The sequence below is a fragment of the Podarcis vaucheri genome (assembly GCF_965113315.1).
Source record: "Podarcis vaucheri genome assembly, chromosome: 8".
In the NCBI taxonomy this organism is placed as follows: domain Eukaryota; kingdom Metazoa; phylum Chordata; class Lepidosauria; order Squamata; family Lacertidae; genus Podarcis; species Podarcis vaucheri.
In genome coordinates this window covers 61,080,110-61,100,609 of record NC_138766.1, presented here as the reverse complement: position 1 = coordinate 61,100,609, position 20,500 = coordinate 61,080,110, and the positions used below count along the sequence as shown (strand labels likewise).

Genomic DNA, 20,500 nt, shown 5'->3' with positions numbered 1-20,500 from the left:
TTCAAAAGCAGTTTCAGTCAGTCCATTTCAGTATGTGAATTTGTGATCACATTGTACATTCCTAAAAATATTATGTGCAGTTCTATTGCCGCACCTCAAAAAGGATGTTGAACCCAGTATATTGATGTGGAGTGCAGGAAAGTTTATCCTGCAAGTTCCAAGGATCACCCATGCTGTTCAGAGCAGGACTTTTAGTGTGGCTTCCCTTGTTCTGTGGAATAGCATTCCTGTTGAGATACAACAGGTTTCCATTATCTGCACTTTCCAGAAACAAGTGGGAACTTTTGTTCTGACAGGCTTTTCTGGCTGCATAAATGGGTCTTTAGCACCAGTTTCGACTTGTTAAGGTTTTAGTCTTGTTTTACATGCATTTGCTCTTTATGTGTTTTTAACTGTGTTTAATTTCTTATGTGTAAATCTCATTGAGACAGTAGTTTAGAAGCTGATTAAGAGTCAATGGTGGCGATTAAGAATGATTATGGCAGTGGTGGTGATGCTGCTGTTTTCAGTGGCAACCCCTTGTTTTCATAATATGTGGCTGTGCCTTTAGTAAATTATTCCACTAATACTGTAATCCTTTTATGTTAGTTGTGGCCCTGCAGTATTGTAGTAGAGTGGACATTTATATTCTAGATAATAGTTTTGGAATAGAAACTTTAAAAAGACCAACTGCACAGTAATTCTCTGAACTATACATTTTCTTTTAACACTCTAAAGGACAGAAAACAACATTCTTTCAGAAAATGTGGAAGATTTTAATGTGCACTGCACTGCAAAACCTCACAATAGGTTTCAGGAGGGGGGAGTTTCTAGAAAAGGAATACTAATAGTTACACCTCATGTGATCATTATAAATAGTTGAATAGACAATGTGACAGTGTTCGAGAAGTATTTGGTCCTTATGAAAAGTATGTGCAGATGTTTTGAACATGAAAACATTTTTTCTGCTTACAAGATTACTTGTGTTTCCGGCTTCTTGCTGGGTTATGACAACACTCTTTATTAGAGTATTTTGGCACATCTGGTCTCAGGCAGAACCAGGAAGTGTAGAGGCATGAAAAACAATGGCAGGGAAGTTATCTGAGCCTTTCAAACCCCTTAAACAGGTTTGTTTCCACTCTGCATTGAGTTCTAGGGAAAGCTTTGCGTCACTTTTGATTTAATCACCACTGGATGAACCTTCCTTTAGTTCAGTTTAGTGATGGATTTAACTGTGTGTCCTCCCTGCCCCCTGCCACCCACTGTTCTACTCTGGAGACAGACCAGTTGTAAGGTCATATAAGTTTCTTTCTTTATAGATCAAAGTAGACACTGAGCAACAATGAATAAACACCCTGGCTGCTGGGGTGTTTTCAGCATCAGCTTATTAGGCTGCCTGAAAGCACTGAATTATGTATGGGCTAGCAATACAATATATCTGACCTTTTGGTTTGTCAACTGTATTGTGTAAGAGCAGCATCCATATACATACAAGTTGGCTTCAGCTAGGAGAATTTGTTGCCTGCACTGGTCATTTCTCACTGGTCTGGCATGACCTGAAATGCTTCCTTGCAACTAATTCTTCCCACCCTGCAATGTTTTTCGTTTCCCCCCAACCCACCATTCCTGCCTGCCTTCCCTCTCACCTGGTATGTTGTAAACTCTGTTTTTAACTTGAGGGAGCTTCACAGATGGCTTGTTATGTGGCCTGGGGGGTTGCAGAGATAGCATTTAGGATAAAAGCAAACCTCCTGGGCATAAACACCAACACTCTCAGTCAGTGACAATGAATTTATATGAATAGATGTTTTCTTAATTTCTTAATTTTCTCTCTCGGGATGTCTACACCTCTGGAATAATATCCTAAACAGTGTGGTCATGGTGCATTAGCAGGAATACAATTTTCACTCTCTTCATCTATATGGTGTGTTTGCTATATCTTAGACTTTCCTCCATCAGAAAAAATAACACTGAGTACTGAGCTTTGCATTTTGGAGTATGATGGAGCAGACAAATCTGTACAATCTCTTGGCAGCAGCCAGACATTTTCTAGTGCAGCTGCTGAGAAGCACAGATCACTTCCACCAAATTCAAATACTTTCTCATGTGTATAGTTTTCCTTTTGCATAATATGACTCTACTTCTCAAAACAACTTACTAACCCACCCATACCCATATTATACATTTTCCATGATACTCATTTCCCAACACGCTGAGCATTCTGTTGTAAACACCAGTGCTATTCCACGTTCCTGTTTATCTGAGTTTCTAATTATCCAGATAAGGTGTCATTTACAAACCATTTAACCCCAATGTACTTGAAAGTAAGCCCCATTGTTTTCAGTGGGATTTGCTTCCAAGTGGTGCTGAGGGTTAAACCACAGAGCCTAGGACTTGCCGATCAGAAGGTTGCGGTTCGAATCCCCACAATGGGGTGAGCTCCCGTTGCTCGGTCCCTGCTCCTGCCGACCTAGCCGTTCGAAAGCACGAAGTGCAAGTAGATAAATAGGTACCGCTCCAGCGGGAAGGTAAACAGCATTTCCGTGTGCTGCTCTGGTTTGCTAGAAGCTGCTTAGTCATGCTGGCCACATGACATGAACCTTTAAGTTTTCTTAGAACAGCAGTCTCCAGCCATTTGGCAAATCTAATTGCTCAGTAGTGGTTTACACTGCTACTTTGTAAACATTTTTGTCTTGGTAATGCTATAACCAGTAGATAAGTTTAAGGAGTTTTTTTATATATATAAAGGAATAAAATTTACTATTTCATTGTACAAATTTTATGAAATTAATCAAATAAATAAATAAATGATATAGACATACCAATGTAACTGTATTTTGTTCATTTCTACACACATAAACACATACATCCACACTGAATTTATACTTACTCATACCTGCTAACATACCTATACTGTGTACATTTTTGATGGGGTAATTGAGATAGTTGATTTAGATGTGGCAGAGATATACAAAGCAAAAGGCAAAAGAAAAAAGTTGCAATCCTAAATTCACTTATTAGAAAGTAAGCCCCATTAGACAAAGTCAAGCTTGCTTCAGAAAGAAACATGCATAACATGACACTATAAGTTTCTTATTCCAAGCAAACTTTATTGGAAGTAAATCCTATTCAAATCATTAAAACTTATGAAACAGCTAGGCTTAGTCTGTAGGATACATACTAGATATTTATTTATTTATTTATTTATTTATTTATGCATGCAACTGATATACTGCTTTTTAACAAAATATTTTCAAAGTAGTTTGTCAGTCTGTGTAAAATAGTTGCTTGGAGCTCCACATGATGTCCACATAACGAATGCTAGAAATTTAGGCTTTTTATTTACAGATATGTTTTGATCATTTAATTTGAAAATAAATATTTTTTTTAGCTCTGTACCTCAGTTGCTTTTTTAAAAAAATGTGAAAACAGACGCTGAAAGGAACCAAAAAAGTACAGATTTCAAGGCTTCTTACACATGACATTTTATTCTAGAATCAATGGAGACTGTGCTTGTTGTTGTTCTATGTATCAAAGAATTGTAGGAAAGGACAGTCGGAAAGGACAGCGAGGGTCATCTAGTCCAACCACCTGCAATGCAGAAATCCCTGCTAATGCATCCATGACAAATGACCATCCAACCTCTGTTTTAAAAACCTCCAAGGAAAGAGAGTCCACCATCTTCGAAATAAGTCTGTTCCACAGTCAAACAACTCTTACCATTAGAAAGTTCTTACTGATTGTTAGTTGGAATCTCCAGCTATAGTCTGGCCAAGGCAGAACAGAGCAGAACTCTTACTTCATTTGATCAGTATACTGTACTTCCGTTCATGCAGCCTAGACTAGCATTAGCTTCTTTCTTTCTTTCTCCAAGCCAGGTATTCGGGTCATTTTGAATCCCAATTCTGTCTTCTGTGGCATCTGAAAACTGCACAAACATCCCTTCAATTCTTTCATCCAAGTCATTTAGAAAGACATTGAACTACAGCAGGCCCAGAACAGAACCCTGTGGCACCCCACTTGCCACTTTTTTCTAGGATGATAAGGAACCAATTGTGAGCACTCTTTGGGTTCGACCAGTCAACCAGCAACAAATCCATCTAACAGTTACCTTATCCAGCCCACATTTTACCAGCTACTCTGCAAGAATATCATAGAGTACTTTGTCAAAGGTCTTACTGAAATCAAGATACACTATGTCCACAGCATTCCCCTCATCCACAAAGCTTCTAGCTCTATCCAAAAAAGAGAGAGAGAGAGATTCATCTGGCATGACTTGTTTTTGAGATTTGTTTTTATTTTATTTTTTGCTACCAAATAGGCAGCCCAAGTTGCCAAATGGTACTAGCAATGAAGAGCTTTACAGTGATACCTCGGGTTAAGTACTTAATTCATTCCGGAGGTCCGTTCTTAACCTGAAACTGTTCTAAACCTGAAGCACCACTTTAGCTAATGGGGCCTCCTGCTGCCTCCGCGCCGCCAGAGCACGATTTCTGTTCTCATCCTGAAGCAAAGTTCTTAACCCGAGGTTCTATTTCTGGGTTAGTGGAGTCTGTAACCTGAAGTGTATGTAACCTGAAGCGTATGTAACCCAAGGTACCACTGTATTAGCTTAAATGACTAAAATACCAGAGTTCATTTGATAGTGTATTTTCAGTCATTGTGGTTGCAGAAAGAAGCATGAAAACTTTATTCCCCATTCTTGCCCACAGAAAAATTCTAAACCCTGGCCACAGAACCATGGAGCAATCGCTGAATTCCAAGAAAGGAGGAGATAATTTTGTCTCTTTTGCTGTACCATCATCCTGCTCTGAAAGGTCCTGATTTGTGGATTTTACACAAGCTGTCACTGGTGGGAGAACCATTGGCAGTAGCTTCCTGATCCCATGGATGCAGTGGGGACTTCTGCAGTGGCAGAGGCTAATGGAGCCTGAAAGAGGGTTGCTCCTACCTTAATCCTAGCCCTTTGTAGCAGCTCAGATAAGAGGTTGGGATTGCACTGCAAGTATCACTACCTGAAGTGCATTGAGCAGGGGGTGGAGAGAAAACAAAACTGTGTCCACAGACATATCCTGACTTAAGTCCAGAACCCAACAAGAGAGAAGAGCTGTTATTAAAACAAAAACAGAGTGAAAAGTGCACAGTTCAAGCAGATGAACTGTTCAGCAGCTACAGCTGCTGAATTTTATAGTCTTCATGCTTGGAATTGGAAGCTAAATGAGGAGCAGCAAGAATTCAAGAGGATTAAAAGCAAACATGAGATAGGTGTGTGCTTGTGGGAAGGAAGCAAGTGAGGGGGTGGGACAGTAATTACATGTGTTTTGCAGTGACTGTAAGAGGAAGTAGTTCTGGAAGCTGAAGTGTTCTGCATTACAGAGTAGTTAGAACCTACTACTAGAGAAGTAGAGTAGTAAGCCCTGGAGTGTGGCTATCTACTGCAACATTCCATGCTTAGACTGAAAACTGTTCTGGATTGGGCCTGTTTCTATCCTGTAACCTTGCTTATTAAACAGATCATCTTAAACTTATTTGCACTTTTCTAAACTGTGGTATACATTCTAACTGAATTTTAAACAGGGAGTCGGATCATTACTTTGTGTTGTTGTTGTTCAATTCTAGTTTCATCTGTAACTAACACTATTCTGGTTTAGTTGTGATTCAGTAACTGGCAGGCCTGCAGGAACTAGCTGGTTCAGTCTTCAGGAAAAAATAAAGGTTTATACCACTTCTTAGTTCAGATTCAGTTTGACATAATGCCCCAAGTTTGTTAAATAAATGTGTCTCCCCTCACTCTCCTTTTTAACTTTACCTCTCATTTTTGACAAGTGTACTCTTTGAAATTTAATATGACCATATTGGACTCTCTGGGCAACCTTCCATTTCTATATACGTTATGAAAGAATGGGAAATGTTGGGCTATTAGGTATTTAAGTGGGAGAGAGTTATTTGCAAAGTTGTCTGAAAACAATAAAGAGGAGTGGTATAATTCAGGCTTCCAGAATGAGCTTTAGATCCAGGGCCCCCAGAGTCGTCTTCTGTTTCAGGAGTACTACAATAAAACCTCTATGTGAGTTTCATTTAGTTCAGTGATTATTTTGTTCAGTCAGAAAACCTAGAAAGAGAATGACAAGAGAATTCATCCCATGTCTTCTCAATCAGGCTTACTTGCTGTAGTCTATAAGTATGGGCTAAAAGAATTTAAAACCAATTAAGACAGCAAGTCTATGTATGCTATGGCCTTGACAGAATGTGTTAGCTGAATACCGCTTGGGTTTTTTTAATTAAGAAAAGGGTTACTAACCAAAATCTGTTGTTCTAATACATACATATTTTAGTGCTGGTTCTGTTAATTCCTGGAAGGATAATTTCAGAAGGTCATGAGGTGAGATAAGCGTGTTGTCACCTATTGACACCCAGAGAGTTTTATCTTGTTTCTCTATGATGATTAACATATACATGAAACTGCTGGAGGAAATAATCCAAGAATTTGTAATGCGGCACCCCACGCTATCCTTTCTATTGTCATTTCAGGGAAGATGTAGAGGTGCTGAACTGGTGTTGGATGCTGGTAATAGATGGGATGGGAGCAAATAAATTAAAGCTTAATGCAGACAAGACAAAGGTGGTTAACTGAACTGCTGATCTAGTGATATGAGTACACTTCTTCTCAGTGCACATGCTTGCTGTCTGGTAGTGCCTCTGGATCCAACTCTGAACCTAGATGACCTTTGTTGAGCTTAGGTTAGTATGCACACTAGAGGAAACAAATCTGGCATGGTGTCAGATGATTTCGTCACATCACAATTAGACTACCACAAAGTGTTGTACATGGAACTGCCTTTGAAAGGTGTCTAAAAACCTCTTTAGGTATGCAGTGTTGCACCCAGCCTACTGATTGGAACTGGTTATCAAGAACATATGACTTCCTTTTTATAACAGCTTTACTTGGTTTTAATTCATTTTTAAGCTCAATCCACAAGGTTGAGTGTGACCTTTCAACCTTTTAACAGCTTTGGAACTGAGATAACTGAAGGATCACCCTCCCCTATACAAGACTGCTTGGCTATTAAGACCTTCTGCAGAGGTTTTCTTTCACCTCCAACCAGCATCTGAACTGTGTTTCATTGGAATGTTGAAGAGGGCCTTTCTGTGACTTGTCCTAAATTCTGGCATTTCCTACCAAGGAATACCCATATCACCCACTCTTTGATCAGCTTCCACTTCTGTGCAAACTGGTTCCTCCCCCCTCTTTTTGGCAGGCATTTGACTTGCTCTAATCACTTCTGTTTTCCTTTCTCTTTTTAAAATCAGGTAATCTTGCTATTGTAGTTGTTTTATTATATTGTCAATTACCTAGAGCATTTTTTTTAACGTAAAAGTGGTGTTAAGATTTTTTTAATTAATAAATATAATCAGTAGGTGAGATGTAAAATGAGTTAGAAACTCATTGAAATCCTAAAATATTTGGTTTATCATACCTTCCTTATGTTTATATGGAATTTTTCAGTAAAGTGACTACTTCTAAACATAGTCTGGAAAAAAATTAATAAAACAAACAAATACAGCCAATTTAATTAGATTATGTAGAGTGCACAATCACAAAATGTGATGAAAATCATAGATTTCCCATTTTCCCTTTGAAATGCCTTTGAGACCTGACTCTATGGAACTTCCTACCATAGTGTATAATGAAGTTCTCAGATAGATGTCACTGTTAAGGAATGCTGCATTAACTATTTCCAGAGAAGTAGCAGTGCCCCCCCCCCCCGCAAAAAAAAGAAAAACAGCAGTCTTGCAGCACCTTAAAGAGTAAGCCATTTAATATGGCATAAGCTTCCACAAAAGTTTATGCCATAATACATTTGTTAGTCTTTAAGATGTCGCAACTCTTTGTTATTTTTGCATCGTCTATAAAACTTTTAACTTTTGCCACCAAACAACCCCTCCTTCTGTAAGAGAAACCCAGTGGTTTGGTTCCCAAAGACAAGTTTTACACACACACACACACACACACACACACACACTGGTATGTTAAGGGAATTATTTACATAAAGAAATAATGTGTTGCTTTTCAGATGGCAGAATAAGATCGCTTAAGTGTACAGTTCTGAATTAATCAGGGTTCAGTACATTTAGTTACAGTGCCTGGTATTTAAAAGTCTTCTCAAGCCAAATAAGCTCTCAGTAGCCTATCCCTCTGGCCAGATTTCTCTGACTTTCACTCCAGTCAATTGCCTACAACTAGGAACAGATGCTATATAATAGATCTCTTCTGCCTCAAGTTCTTCCTGCTGCTTTTGACTTCTACAATAGTCCAGAAGTTTCATGCACTGCTTGCTGAATTTCACCCTTTGGTCAGACCTCTGCTTGAAGCCATCTGGTGATGGACTCTGCTGCCAACCTGAAGCTTCACCCCAACTTCACACCACAGGTTCTTGCTCTCTCTAGCCACCAGCTCTGGTCTCAGACTGCCAGCCTTAGGTTTTTCTCAAATCCAAGTTCTATACTCTCCCAGTCAACAACTGACTGACTCTGTATTGCCTTTTGTTCTCCTGGTCCCCCTCCCATCCCATCAGAACCTCCTCTGAGCAATCATATTCTTGCCCCGACAGGGCTCTCACCTATTGGTCTTTTAGTGACCAATCACTGCTTCTGTATAGACCTTTTTACACCAATCAAAGTTATTGACCCCTTCAGCCAATACACTTGCTTTTTATCACCCACGTGGTACATATATGAACTAGTGGCTTCTCACGCTAGTTGTTTTCAGACTGTTACCTTGAAATATCATTTACCTTTTCAACTGTTACTAAGGTATCCACAACTGTCTTATGCCCAAATTAAAGTAGCAGAGACAGGCTTCTGGGTTAAGTAGTCACAGTATAACTCAGAAGTTCTCAACATATATAACATAAAGGTAAAGGGACCCCTGATCATTAGGTCCAGTCGTGACCGACTCTGGGGTTGCAGCGCTCATCTCACTTTACTGGCCGAGGGAGCCGGCGTACAGCTTCTGGGTCATGTGGCCAGCATGACTAAGCCGCTTCTGGCGAACCAGAGCAGCGCACGGAAACGCCGTTTACCTTCCCACCGGAGCGGTACCTATTTATCTACTTGCACTTTGGCGTGCTTTCGAACTGCTAGGTTGGCAGGAGCAGGGACCGAGCAATGGGAGCTCACCCCATCACAGGGATTCGAACCGTCGACCTTCTGATTCGCAAGTCCTAGGCTCTGTGGTTTAACCCACAGCGCCACCCGCATCCCTATATATAACATAACATTATGCAATATAAGCATATTCAAATATATTCTTTAAGCTGTAATTACTTTGTCTTACTAGTTCAGCAAAATGATACTATAAAATGGGTTCCATACTGAATATAATATTTCAAGTTTTGCATGACCCCTAACAACCTTTATGTGACAGTTTCTAGAGGGGTAGGTAGATGAGCTTGTCCATTAATAAATTGTCTTGAAAACAAGCCTTGATAAGAACAACCAGTTGGTCACTGGTTGTTTATGGGTAACCAGATGCCCAGAAGACTCCACAAGCATAACCTGAGCACAACAAGGCTCTCCCCATATGTTGTTCCCAGAAACTGGCATTCAAAGGCAATCTGCCTCCAGCAGTATAACATAGCCACTGTGTCACTGATAACCTGCACAAATTTGTCTGATCCTCTATTAAAGCCATCCAAGTTGGTGGCCTTAACTATATTTTGTGGGAGGTAATTTTGTAGTTTACCTAGGTGCTGTCCTGATTCTTCCAACATACAGCTTCGTTGGATATCCCCAGATTCTAGTATTGTGAGAGAGGGAGAAAAACATTTCTCTATAATCTTCTCTTTTTTTGACTGATAAATTTGCTGAATTCTTCCAATGGGAAATTATTGATTGTTCTTGCCGCTGTGAAAGAGTACACAAGAAAATATTTTGTACAGTGTAATCTGTAAATCTGTCAGGAAAATGCCCATGGCCATACCAGTTTGTTCAGAAAAAGGAACGTTGATATGGTGTTTGTTGTCCAATGAAGAATACTGTTAGTTCAGGCAATGAAAAGTAGCAGATCTTTTGGTCATTATTATGCGAGGAGTGCTTCCTCTCGTGGAAGAAATGAGAGTAAAACAGGGGGAATAGCTGCTTTCTACTGTTGCTTATATTGAATTTTATTCATTCACTCTCTCCCATCCTCACCTAAATTAAATGGAATTCTGTGTGTATTCAGTTTGCAAAGGAAAATTCTGCCTTTTACTACATAAAAAGTCAGGACCTTTCATGTAATTTAATTTTTGTCTTAGCCTTTCATTAACAGTCGTTGTAGTATGAATGTAAATTGTGTAGGTTCATTACACTGAATTTAACTGGAAGTATTTTGAAACTCTTCAAGGTCAGTTTTAATTCCTTGACTGTTAATCCACAAATTGTCAGACGGAATGAAATGGATTTCAAGAGCTCTCTTTGTTCTCTATATCTTGTGCCTGTCCCACAGGTAATCTGCACCTTTCTTCCTACCCTTTGCACAGAATAATTATTGTGGGAAAGTTGAGGAAATGTCCAGGTCACAAAGTGCAAACCAGACAGGGATGACAGGTTCTGCCAATTGAGGGCTAGTATTGAGAACCTGCGAACTGTAGTCTCTCCTTTTTCACATGGATTTATGTTGTATGTTAACAGGAATTTTGTGATGATGGGTTAGGCAGAAGCACTTAAGCTTTGATTGTCAGTAACTAACAGGAAGTCAGCAGTGGTCCCGAATAGAGACGAAGGAGGTACAATTAAAAATAATTTCCCAGTTATTTTGGAATGGCTTTTGCACATAAAAAGGCCTATTTCTGCAAATAGATGCTGCATAAGCACTAATAAGAACTAGAGATTTAAATGCAAAATAAGTCAATTTTAGCTACCTTATTTTACCTTTTTCTAATTGGTTTTGCTAAACAGATGTCAAAAAAGGTTTGTTTATTAATGAAATTTGCTATCTGGTTATAAATTAAAATAATCCCAAGGAGGAGTACAGTACCTGTGAAACTCAATAAAATCATACATTCCAGCTATCAATAACAAAACAGGTGTGATCACACATACACCATCAAATAACCATTTACAAAATGCAGCGACTGCCTGATAAATAAGTCTTCAGTTGGTTCACTTCTTCCATCCTTCCAAATAAATACATCTTTCGTTACAGCACTACATCCAACACAGCTAAATGTACTCCACACTTTCCAACTAACTCATACTCAAAGTAGACCAACTGAAATTAATGGACACATGACAGGTTAGTAATTACAGTGGTACCTCGGGTTAAGTACTTAATTCATTCTGGAGGTCTGTTTTTAACCTGAAACTGTTCTTAACCTGAAGCACCATTTTAGCTCATGGGGCCTCCTGCTGCTGCCGTGCTGCCGGAGCACGATTTCTGTTCTCATCCTGAAGCAAAGTACTTAACCTGAGGTACTATTTCTGGGTTAGCAGACTCTGTAACCTGAAGCGTATGTAACCTGAGGTACCACTGTAGTTCAATATAGTTCCCTCTCATAAAACAACTTCATTTTATATGTACTATGATAGTCTAGAATCAAATGTAATGCCCTATCCCACATGCCAGATGGCAAGTGAGCACTGATTAGTTGCTCCAAGGTCCTAAGCATGTTGCTGTCTACAGCATTTAAAAATGTTCTCATGAACCTTCCAGCACTGGCTTCTCTGGGGAGGGGAGTGCAGAACCAGAAGGGAAATTAACCAGCAGGTTTTACAAACAGTTACTTTTTATGGCAGACAGAATGGGAAAAGGAGGCAATACCCTTAAGGCTCTTCATTGGCACATCCTCCAAGGATATTCATTTCTTTATGTAAATTAATACCTATATATTAACAAATTACCTTGGGCATGGAGGTGGTGGTTTCACTCATTACATGAGAGGAGGAAGAAGAGAAGGAGATTGTGAGCCAGTGATAAGTAGGCACTGAACAAAATAGCAATGGATGCCCTAAGGAAAAGATATTATATTGCCAGATACAAGAAATGGAGGAGGAGCAACCCCCTCACATCTCCATGCTTGGAAGCGCAAACACAGTGAAGGTATCAGGATTGGGTCCACTACACAGGTAATTAGTGCACATTCATTCATGGATCATAGTGAAAGCCCCACTCCAACAACTCTGATAGGGCTCTGAAACATGTGCAATAAGTCCCTTGTTTTCCTTGGGCAAGCAGGGAATATTCTTCACATGCTTTGAAATTCTCCATGTGCAAATGGGATTCTTTCCTTCATAGTTTTGTGTAGGAATTCCCTGCAGGTGCAGGGCTTTGATATTTGGATATTCCATGAATGGGCTTTAAAATTAAGTGCTTCATCAAAGACAAATGCTACACTGAAACATGTAGACAGTTCAGACAGTTCCAAAATAAAGTTGTTTACGTTTTGTGATTATGATTATTTATGGGGCCATATTTGTATATCTATAAATGCCCTTAGGGGTTCACCATCTAAAGGTTGACGGTAGTGAAATAAAAAACAGAGAGGGCCGGGGAGGAAGAGGAGGAGAAGGGATAAATGTTTAAGCACATGCTTAAGTGTTGTTTCAGTTAGGAATGTCAAGGTGAACAAGTTTCTTGAAGTTTGAGCTTTCTTTGGTCTAATAAATTGCAGCATATGAAGAGGCAAGTAAAGGGAAGAATATTGTTGGAACAAACATGCTGTATTTTTCTTTTCAACAAAATAAATGCACGCACATACAAATATAGGTTTGAACCTTCAACGGCTTGTTCTCACACATATTTGGACCAATTTTCTCTACTGTTCGTTCAGTAGGGGGAAAAGTGAAGCAGTGGGGATAATTGCATAATGACAGATACAAGGGGAACAGAGAATCCACTGATCATTTCCTGTGAGTTGGCCAACATCCAGCCAGTCTCAAAGGACACCCTGATGTAAAGGCAAAAGGAAAAGAGCTAGCTCTGAAGGAGTTTTGTTTTGTTTTTTTTCTCAGCTCATTTTACTTTGTAAAGCAAATCACTGAAACAATTAGTTGACAGCATGGTGTTAGTTTTCTCACGGTAAATTAGGAAGATTAAGCAAACATGGAAGTGTATTTTAGCTGTAATCAGCAGGTTTGGAACTCTGGCCTGTAATGCTTTCACATTCTCAGAGGATATATTTATAAAGTTATTCATATTGTCCCTTTTCATTATGCGCAAACTTGTCCAAAGCCTTTACACACACTGCTCGTTGAGGCTACGAATGACTTGATTTTACTTTTTTAGTTTTTCAAGTATAAAAGTGGAGCCATTACATCATTGCAGCTGACATGCTTTTGGCAAAGTTAAGAGCCATTGTTACAGTTTTTTTCCCTTTGATTTTACTGCAGTATACTGAATGATAAAATGTATTTTATGTTATCATGTCACTTGTGCACCTTGAAAAAATGACAAAAAGAACCAAAATAATGTAATTATAGGCAAAAATGGCCTCAGTTTAATGTTTGCGTACAGACTCATGTCCAGCTACCAACTTGCCACCTGCCTGAAAGTGTTTATTTTAATTGGTTGAAAGCAAGAGTTGGGAAATGTAATTGTCTGATCTCTCCAATGAAATGTTATTCAATGAGTTGTGTGAATCATGTGAGCATGTGAAAAAGTGGTTTATTATGATGTTTTTATAATGTTGCACTATTTTAGTGTTGTTAGCTGCCCTGAGCCTGGCTTCGGCTGGGGAGGGCGGGATATAAATAAATTTATTATTATTATTATTATTATTATTATTATTATTATTATTATTATTATTAATGTGGTAGGGCTTTGTGCTTAGTCTGTGATGGAGGAAAGATATTTTACCAGAGGCAACTGTTCTTTTCATTATTACATCCTAAGGTCCTGGTCTGAGTCCATAGATAGATAGATAGATAGATAGATAGATAGATGTGTGTAAAACATAATTTACCATTTCAACTAAAGCGTGTTCAAGGCAACATCCATAAATAGATACAATTGATGGATTTAAAATACAACTTCTGTTTCTTGTTCTAGTTAAAAAGCTAAATCATTTGTGGCATATATTGTTTTCGTTGTTGTTGATGTTACTGTTCATTTCATTTCAATACCACTTTATATTTTTAAGAAAAAAATCTCAAAGTAATTTACAACTTACAATAAAACATCAAATAAAGCAATTCAGAATAAAACACCACAGAAGGAAGTAATATATAAAGTATACATTCAAAGCAACATAGTATTTTAGCTTCCTGTTAATTACCTTAAAAAATTCAAAATATAACATTACAAAGGAAGTCAACAACAGAATGCACATTTAACGCAGCAAAGTTAACAAAAAAATCTTCAACATTTCAAAAGAGAACATTACTAAGGGAACTCAATATAAACTGTACATTTAAAACAGCATAGTTAATAAGAAATTAAGAACTACTGTAAGCATTGTTCAACTATTCTACTTAATTAGTTCAGAGATAAAGAATCTTCAAAAAAAATTGCATGGATTGGAAGACATGTAAGTTGCACATACAAATCAGAGACAATTGTAGTTCTTGTGGAAATTTCATAGAGATTTAAATGTTTGTATTTAGAACTAAATGCTTTTTTTTTACATTATTACAGTGTTGTGACCTGTTACAATTATAAATAAAGCACATTTATTATTTGTATATATCTATGCAGGATGCATATCTTAAAACCTCATTTGTTATCCATTGCAGTTCTTCCTTGTTTATTTTCTGTGAGCCTTTGAAGTTGTCAGTACATCAGAATTTTCAGAAGTGTAGCAATGAAGAGATTGACAGGCTGTCAGTCATTCCACTGAAGTTCATTTGACTCAAATCCCAATTCAGCAAATTAAAGCTTTCAGAAGTTAAGTCTTGTAAACCTGTTGACACTTAATTATACCTAACCTACACTGAACAATGCTTTGAATGCTTCCTCCTTAGATCAAAAATCTCCAAAAGGCAAAAACAAACACAGGATGTTTAGAGAATAGACACAATAGATTCATTAAGAATTAGAGGGTAATTGGCTTCTTTCAGCTGAATTTGCTGTTTAATTTTTTCCCCCATCTCTCCCAGCCGTTAAAGAATTTTTCTCTTTCAAAAACCTGGGATTTACCTATAGATTTTATATCTTTGCAGTGCCATTTAAAATAGAACCCGCCAGGCTTTTATCTTTTGTTTACCTTTCTCCCCCTTCATCCACTGAGCTGGTCATGGTGCCTCTTTTCATTTTCTCCACTTCTCTTTCATTCCTTTCTTGGTGTTACCTCTCTCCATCTTTTCTGACTGTTTTTGTTCTGAATTGCTTTTCCTACAGTTCCTTTTTCACCATCGATATTCTTCCCGCTCTCCTATCAAGAACATTCCACTTCTAATCTGTCCCACTTGTCTTTTTCCTACTCAACACCTGAAAAAGTATCAAATATATATTTATCAATTTTAAAAATCTCACTTTCCAAAAGTAGCAAATGTTGGGAGATGTTACTGCCTAGTTGTGTGGATTATTGCCACACTTTAGAAAATGCATTTTATCTTTATGCGATTGTTCAGAGGCTATAGTGCTGCAAGAGGACCTAGAAGATCAGTCCCAGCAAAAATAAATAAATCATAGACTGTCATAAGCAAGCCAATAGTAATTCATTCCAGTGATTGAAAAGGGATTCATTATGACTACCTTGTTTCAGATTGTAAGCTTATATAATTTAAGGATTCTGATTGTACTAGTAATAGTGTAGATTGTAATAGTAATAGTGAATAATTGGATTCTGAATGCCTTGGATTCTGAATGCCTTGGTACTTGGACGTTTTGGCTCCCAAACACCACGAACCCGGAAGTCAGTGTTCCAGTTTGCGAATGTTCTTTGGAACCCGAACATCCGACGGGGCCTCCGCAGCTTCCGATTGGCTGCAGGAGCTTCCTGCAGCCAATCAGAAGTCGTGCTTTGGTTTCTGAACATTTTGGAAGTAACAGACTTCCAGAACACATTCCGTTCGACTTCCAAGGTAAAATTGTAATAATAATAATAATCCTATTATCCCTAGGTAGTCATATATTTTTTAATCCTCTTAGCTAGCTGTGACGGTTGGTTAGTGGAGTAGAGAAGAGAATGGCAACTAACAGAACATGTCACACTCAGATCCTGACTCCCCCTGGAGACCCCATCACTCCCAAAAATCTGCTCCATCCAATTTTGGGTCTTGGAAGAGCTGCGGGTTCCAAGTAAAGGGAAGCAACTTTGGCTCTAACCCAATATTTTGCTTATGTTTCAGATTCTCTTAACCCCTTTGTAGGTATACTATTATTCCTTTTCACCAGGCAGCTAAAAACTATGAAACAGATGGGAGCAACTCTGCTCTTGTTAACTCTTGCCTTTCCTTCAGCTTTCCCAGAGTTTAAAGAAATCATATTGCATTATTGTCCTTTCTGTTTCCCTGCCGTTACTTGCTTTGATGCCATGAAGAACTATTCTGCTTGCAAACATGTATGTAAAAATAATGAGTAACCAAACTCCATACATGTATGTGTGTACATGCATGCACATATATATGTAGGTGTGCACACAGGTAAAGCTATTCAACATATGTTAATTGGTTCTCCTCAGACTGGTGCACATTAGTTTTATTGCTGCTGCAAATGCCTGCCTCAAATAAAATCTTGGTTCAGCACAGTGTTGATGGCATGTATCTGTATAATTTGCCATTAGCAATGGATTTTCTGTGCTTCCCTTTATGCATTGCTCCTGATTTTCATATTTAGAATAAATTTGCTAAGACAATTTTAATGTTAATAAGGATAAATTCAGAGACTTGTAAAAGCAACTTATATATGAAAAATGTTTGCCATTCAATTAATCTTTTTTCAACCATTATTTTACTGCAGTGTAAACCTAACTCTGTGCTGCTGGCAGTATGCATTTTAAACTTCCACCAAACTTGCATTGAACAGTAATATTTAATGCTTCCAGCTTTTCTGCATGCTCCCCCTAACACACACACACACACACACATTGGTGCCAGTGCTGTGTTCCACTGTTCTGTGCTATATTCTCAAAAGGCAATCTGTGTTCAAATACTCAGACTCATAGCCATCATGTGAGGCCACATAGACTTCCCCCCCTTTTTTTCCCTTATCTGAGGTTGTTGACCTCAGGAGAGGAGAAGAAGGTTATGAGGTCAAAGTCTTTTCCTCCTTGGAGCTCACTGCTTGCTGGGAGAGGGTTGGCTGGAAAATAGATGTTTTAGAACAGGGGTTAAGGGTCATGATTTTAATTCTGTTAGGGAACAGCTGTTTTGAATTTCTTTCCACTTCTATCTCCCCTCCCTCCCTCCCAAGTCCAGAGAGAGAGAGAGAGAGAGAGAGAGAAATTTGTTCAGAGGGAACCAGCAACACAAAAATATGTGGCTCCAATGTATTTGTTCTTTTTAAAAATGGACCATCTTTGCTATTGGCCTTCACTTCTTTAAGAGAGGTCACAGGCAATTGTTTAAATATCTGAGAAACAGAGCTTAGATTCAGATGAAAGTGCTATTTTGGAAGGTGTTTTATTTACTCATCAAGTGCCAAAAGTTACGTAGCAATTGATGTTTTCCTGCCCAATGTTGAAGCAAATGGAATGCACTCATGTGGCAATTTTCAGGCAGATAAACCTACATATAAAGGTGTGAGGCTTAATTTGTGCAGAGGTTTCAAGGAAGCAAAGAGTTACTTTGTAGATTTTAAAAGTGTTCCTGCAGCACTCTGGATTTGCTAATTCCATGTTTTAAGAAGAGATTGGGTAGCCAGGAGAAAGAAGCTCACAATTCTCAAGTGAATGGAAAACAAGTAACAGATTTTTTTTGGTCTGCAGTATTCTGAAACATTGGCCTCAGGCTGTGTTGGTGTGTGGCTCAACAGCAATCAGAGGTCATAATTTCATTGGTGGTTAGCATCAGGTTTAATTTTTCTAATATGTTACATTTACCAAAATGTCTGGTTTTAGTTATGCACATACATTGCCTGAAACAGCTTTGAGTAGATTGAAGTCTGAAGGTACCTGAAAGGCTATAAGAACATGTACAGAACTAAACATGGTAATTGTTTCAACTACCCTCCTTTTTAAATATGCAAATATTTTCCACCAATTCCACTGAAGAATAACATCTAAAAATAGAGCATGCTTGTTACTTTACAGCAACATAAAAAATAAATTAATTTGTTGGTTTTGCAGGTTTGCTTGTTTTTTTAAAAAATGCTCTGGCACAATTATATTTTTGTATTGTAATTGTCAAATAAAAGTAAACATAGTGGCAACCTTCTTTCATTGTAGGAATGTGACCAAGTTCATATCGATGATGTTTCATCAGATGACAATGGCCAGGACTTAAGGTAAATCCATACTGATTTATATAAGAAGGCGACTGAAAAGGAAATACTGAAATAAATAATAATAATTTTAGTACAGTTGTTCCTTTGGATCTTTTTGCAACTCAGCTAAATTGCCCACGTAATGTTCAGTTGTTCTTGGTCTGGAATAGTCTGATTATTGTTATTTTTTTTAATTTCTTGCAACTAAATCAGCACCTATAACTTCGGAACAGATGGCTTCCCTGCAGCAGCTACCAGCGCTAATTTATGCTTAGCAACGGGTGTGCGTGGAGGAGTGGACTGGATGAGAAAACTGGCCTTTCGATACAGACGAGTAAAAGAAATCTACAACACCTACAAAAATAATGTTGGAGGCAAGTGCCCGTCATACTGCATGCTGCTTAATAGTCTCATTGCTTTCTGAACCTTTTTCAACATGGCTGTGTTTACTCAGCTACTTAGAGCTGCACACTTTATAGATCTGTAAGATGTGGTAAGTGATCTTAGCTGAAATGCAAACACTACAGTGCTTGCTCCTTTCCTCCCTGCAGGTCTTCTGGGTCCAGCAAAGAGAGAAGCATGGTTGCAACTTAGAGCAGAAATTGAAGCTCTTACAGATTCTTGGTTAACACTTGCACTAAAAGCACTCACACTAATTCACTCTAGGTAAGTGGCTTCAAGCTGGGGCAGCAACACATAGTAACATGAAATATAAATTAGGGCATTTCCGCTAATGACACCATGTATCTTTACCACTAATATACATTCTTCCCCACCCCCCATAAAGCTTGTGCTTGTAATTAGCAGGAAGCTGCTGTTTTAATCCCAATTGTAGCTCCCTGGAATATGGAAATTAAATTGGAATGATCTGGTGGGTTTCTATCTTTGTATAGTGATGTTGTCCTAAAAGTGCATATTCAGAGTTTCACTTTTGCCTTCCAACAACATAGTATTTGTTCTGCAATAGGGAGGTGAATGTAGTGCAACAGAGGGATGGGGAACCTTTGGCTTTCTGGAAGTGTTTGGAATACAGCTCCCATCACTCTTGACTATTGGCCAGGAGTAGGCAACCTAAGGCCCGTGGGCTGTATGTGGCCCAGTCGCCTTCTCAATCCAGCCCCTGGATGATCTGGGAATCGGCGTATTTTTACATGAGTAGAATGTGCCCTTTTATTTAAGATGCATTTCTGGGTTATTTGTGGGGCCTGCCTGGTGTTTTCACATGAGTAGAATGTGTGCTTTTATTTAAAATGCATCTCTGGGTTATTTGTGCGGCATAGGAATTTGTTCATTCCCCCCTCCCAAAAAAAATATAGTCTGGCCCACCACATGGTCTGAGGGATGGTGGAATCTGGCCCACGGCTGAAAAAGGTTGCTGACCCCTGCTATTGGCCGTGTAGGTTGAAGCTGATGCAAGACATAGTTCAGCAACATTTAGGCCAAAGATTCCCCACACGAGGCATAGCAGGAGTGTCTGCAGCAAGGGAGAGAGCAGAGCAGTTTGTTATTTGGCTGCTAAATTGGGAACAATTACTGCTTGCCCCAGGCAAGAAGACAACAAAATTGCACCTCTGACTCTATATAAGTATGATTTCACAAACCATTCCTTGGCATATATTTGCCAGTGGAAATGTCCTGCAGGTGGAGGTGGTACATACGGTGGAGGAGGATCTGGATTTCTGCTGGCATAGCACAGCTTCCACTGAATCCTTTAGCCAGCAGATTTTCAGTGTAGGATTGTGCCCTTAGTCTTGTTACTATAGCAGCACCTGTCTATGCTGCTCTGCCAGTGCAGCGTCCCAGCGCTGACATGCTTCATCAGAAGAGCAACAGCTTCAACAACAACAGGTGTACTATATAAATGCTGTTCCTCTGTCTCTGGACGTTTTCTAACTATGGTTCAGTCTGTCTCTCCTACCTTTCCCTTTCCCGGTTTTAAATGAGGATAGTAATATGCTTGTAAAATGGCAGTCTTTGTTTAGTTTATGAAAGATACTTTCCCTTTCTTCTAGGACAAATTGTGTGAATATTCTAGTGACGACTACTCAGCTTATTCCAGCTCTTGCAAAAGTCTTGCTATATGGCTTAGGTGTAGTATTTCCAATAGAAAATATTTACAGTGCAACTAAAATAGGTGAGTTATTTTTACAACAAACAAAGCCTATTTGCTTGAAGCTA

The 20,500-nt window shown here is 38.7% G+C and overlaps 2 protein-coding genes across 11 annotated transcripts in view; both read left to right on the top strand.

Moving 5' to 3' along the window:
• Positions 1–20,500, top strand: part of TRPA1 (transient receptor potential cation channel subfamily A member 1) — a 387,382-nt gene that overhangs the window by 337,400 nt on the left and 29,482 nt on the right. The gene's annotated exons all lie outside the window — the stretch shown is intronic.
• Positions 1–20,500, top strand: part of EYA1 (EYA transcriptional coactivator and phosphatase 1) — an 84,729-nt gene that overhangs the window by 51,498 nt on the left and 12,731 nt on the right. For all 10 annotated transcript variants that reach the window (XM_082233831.1, XM_082233824.1, XM_082233823.1 and 7 more), the window contains 4 exons: positions 18,285–18,343; positions 18,536–18,696; positions 18,874–18,988; positions 20,335–20,456. In XM_082233831.1, coding sequence (XP_082089957.1) covers positions 18,285–18,343; positions 18,536–18,696; positions 18,874–18,988; positions 20,335–20,456 — 457 coding nt within the window. The remainder of the gene's footprint in view (positions 1–18,284; positions 18,344–18,535; positions 18,697–18,873; positions 18,989–20,334; positions 20,457–20,500) is intronic.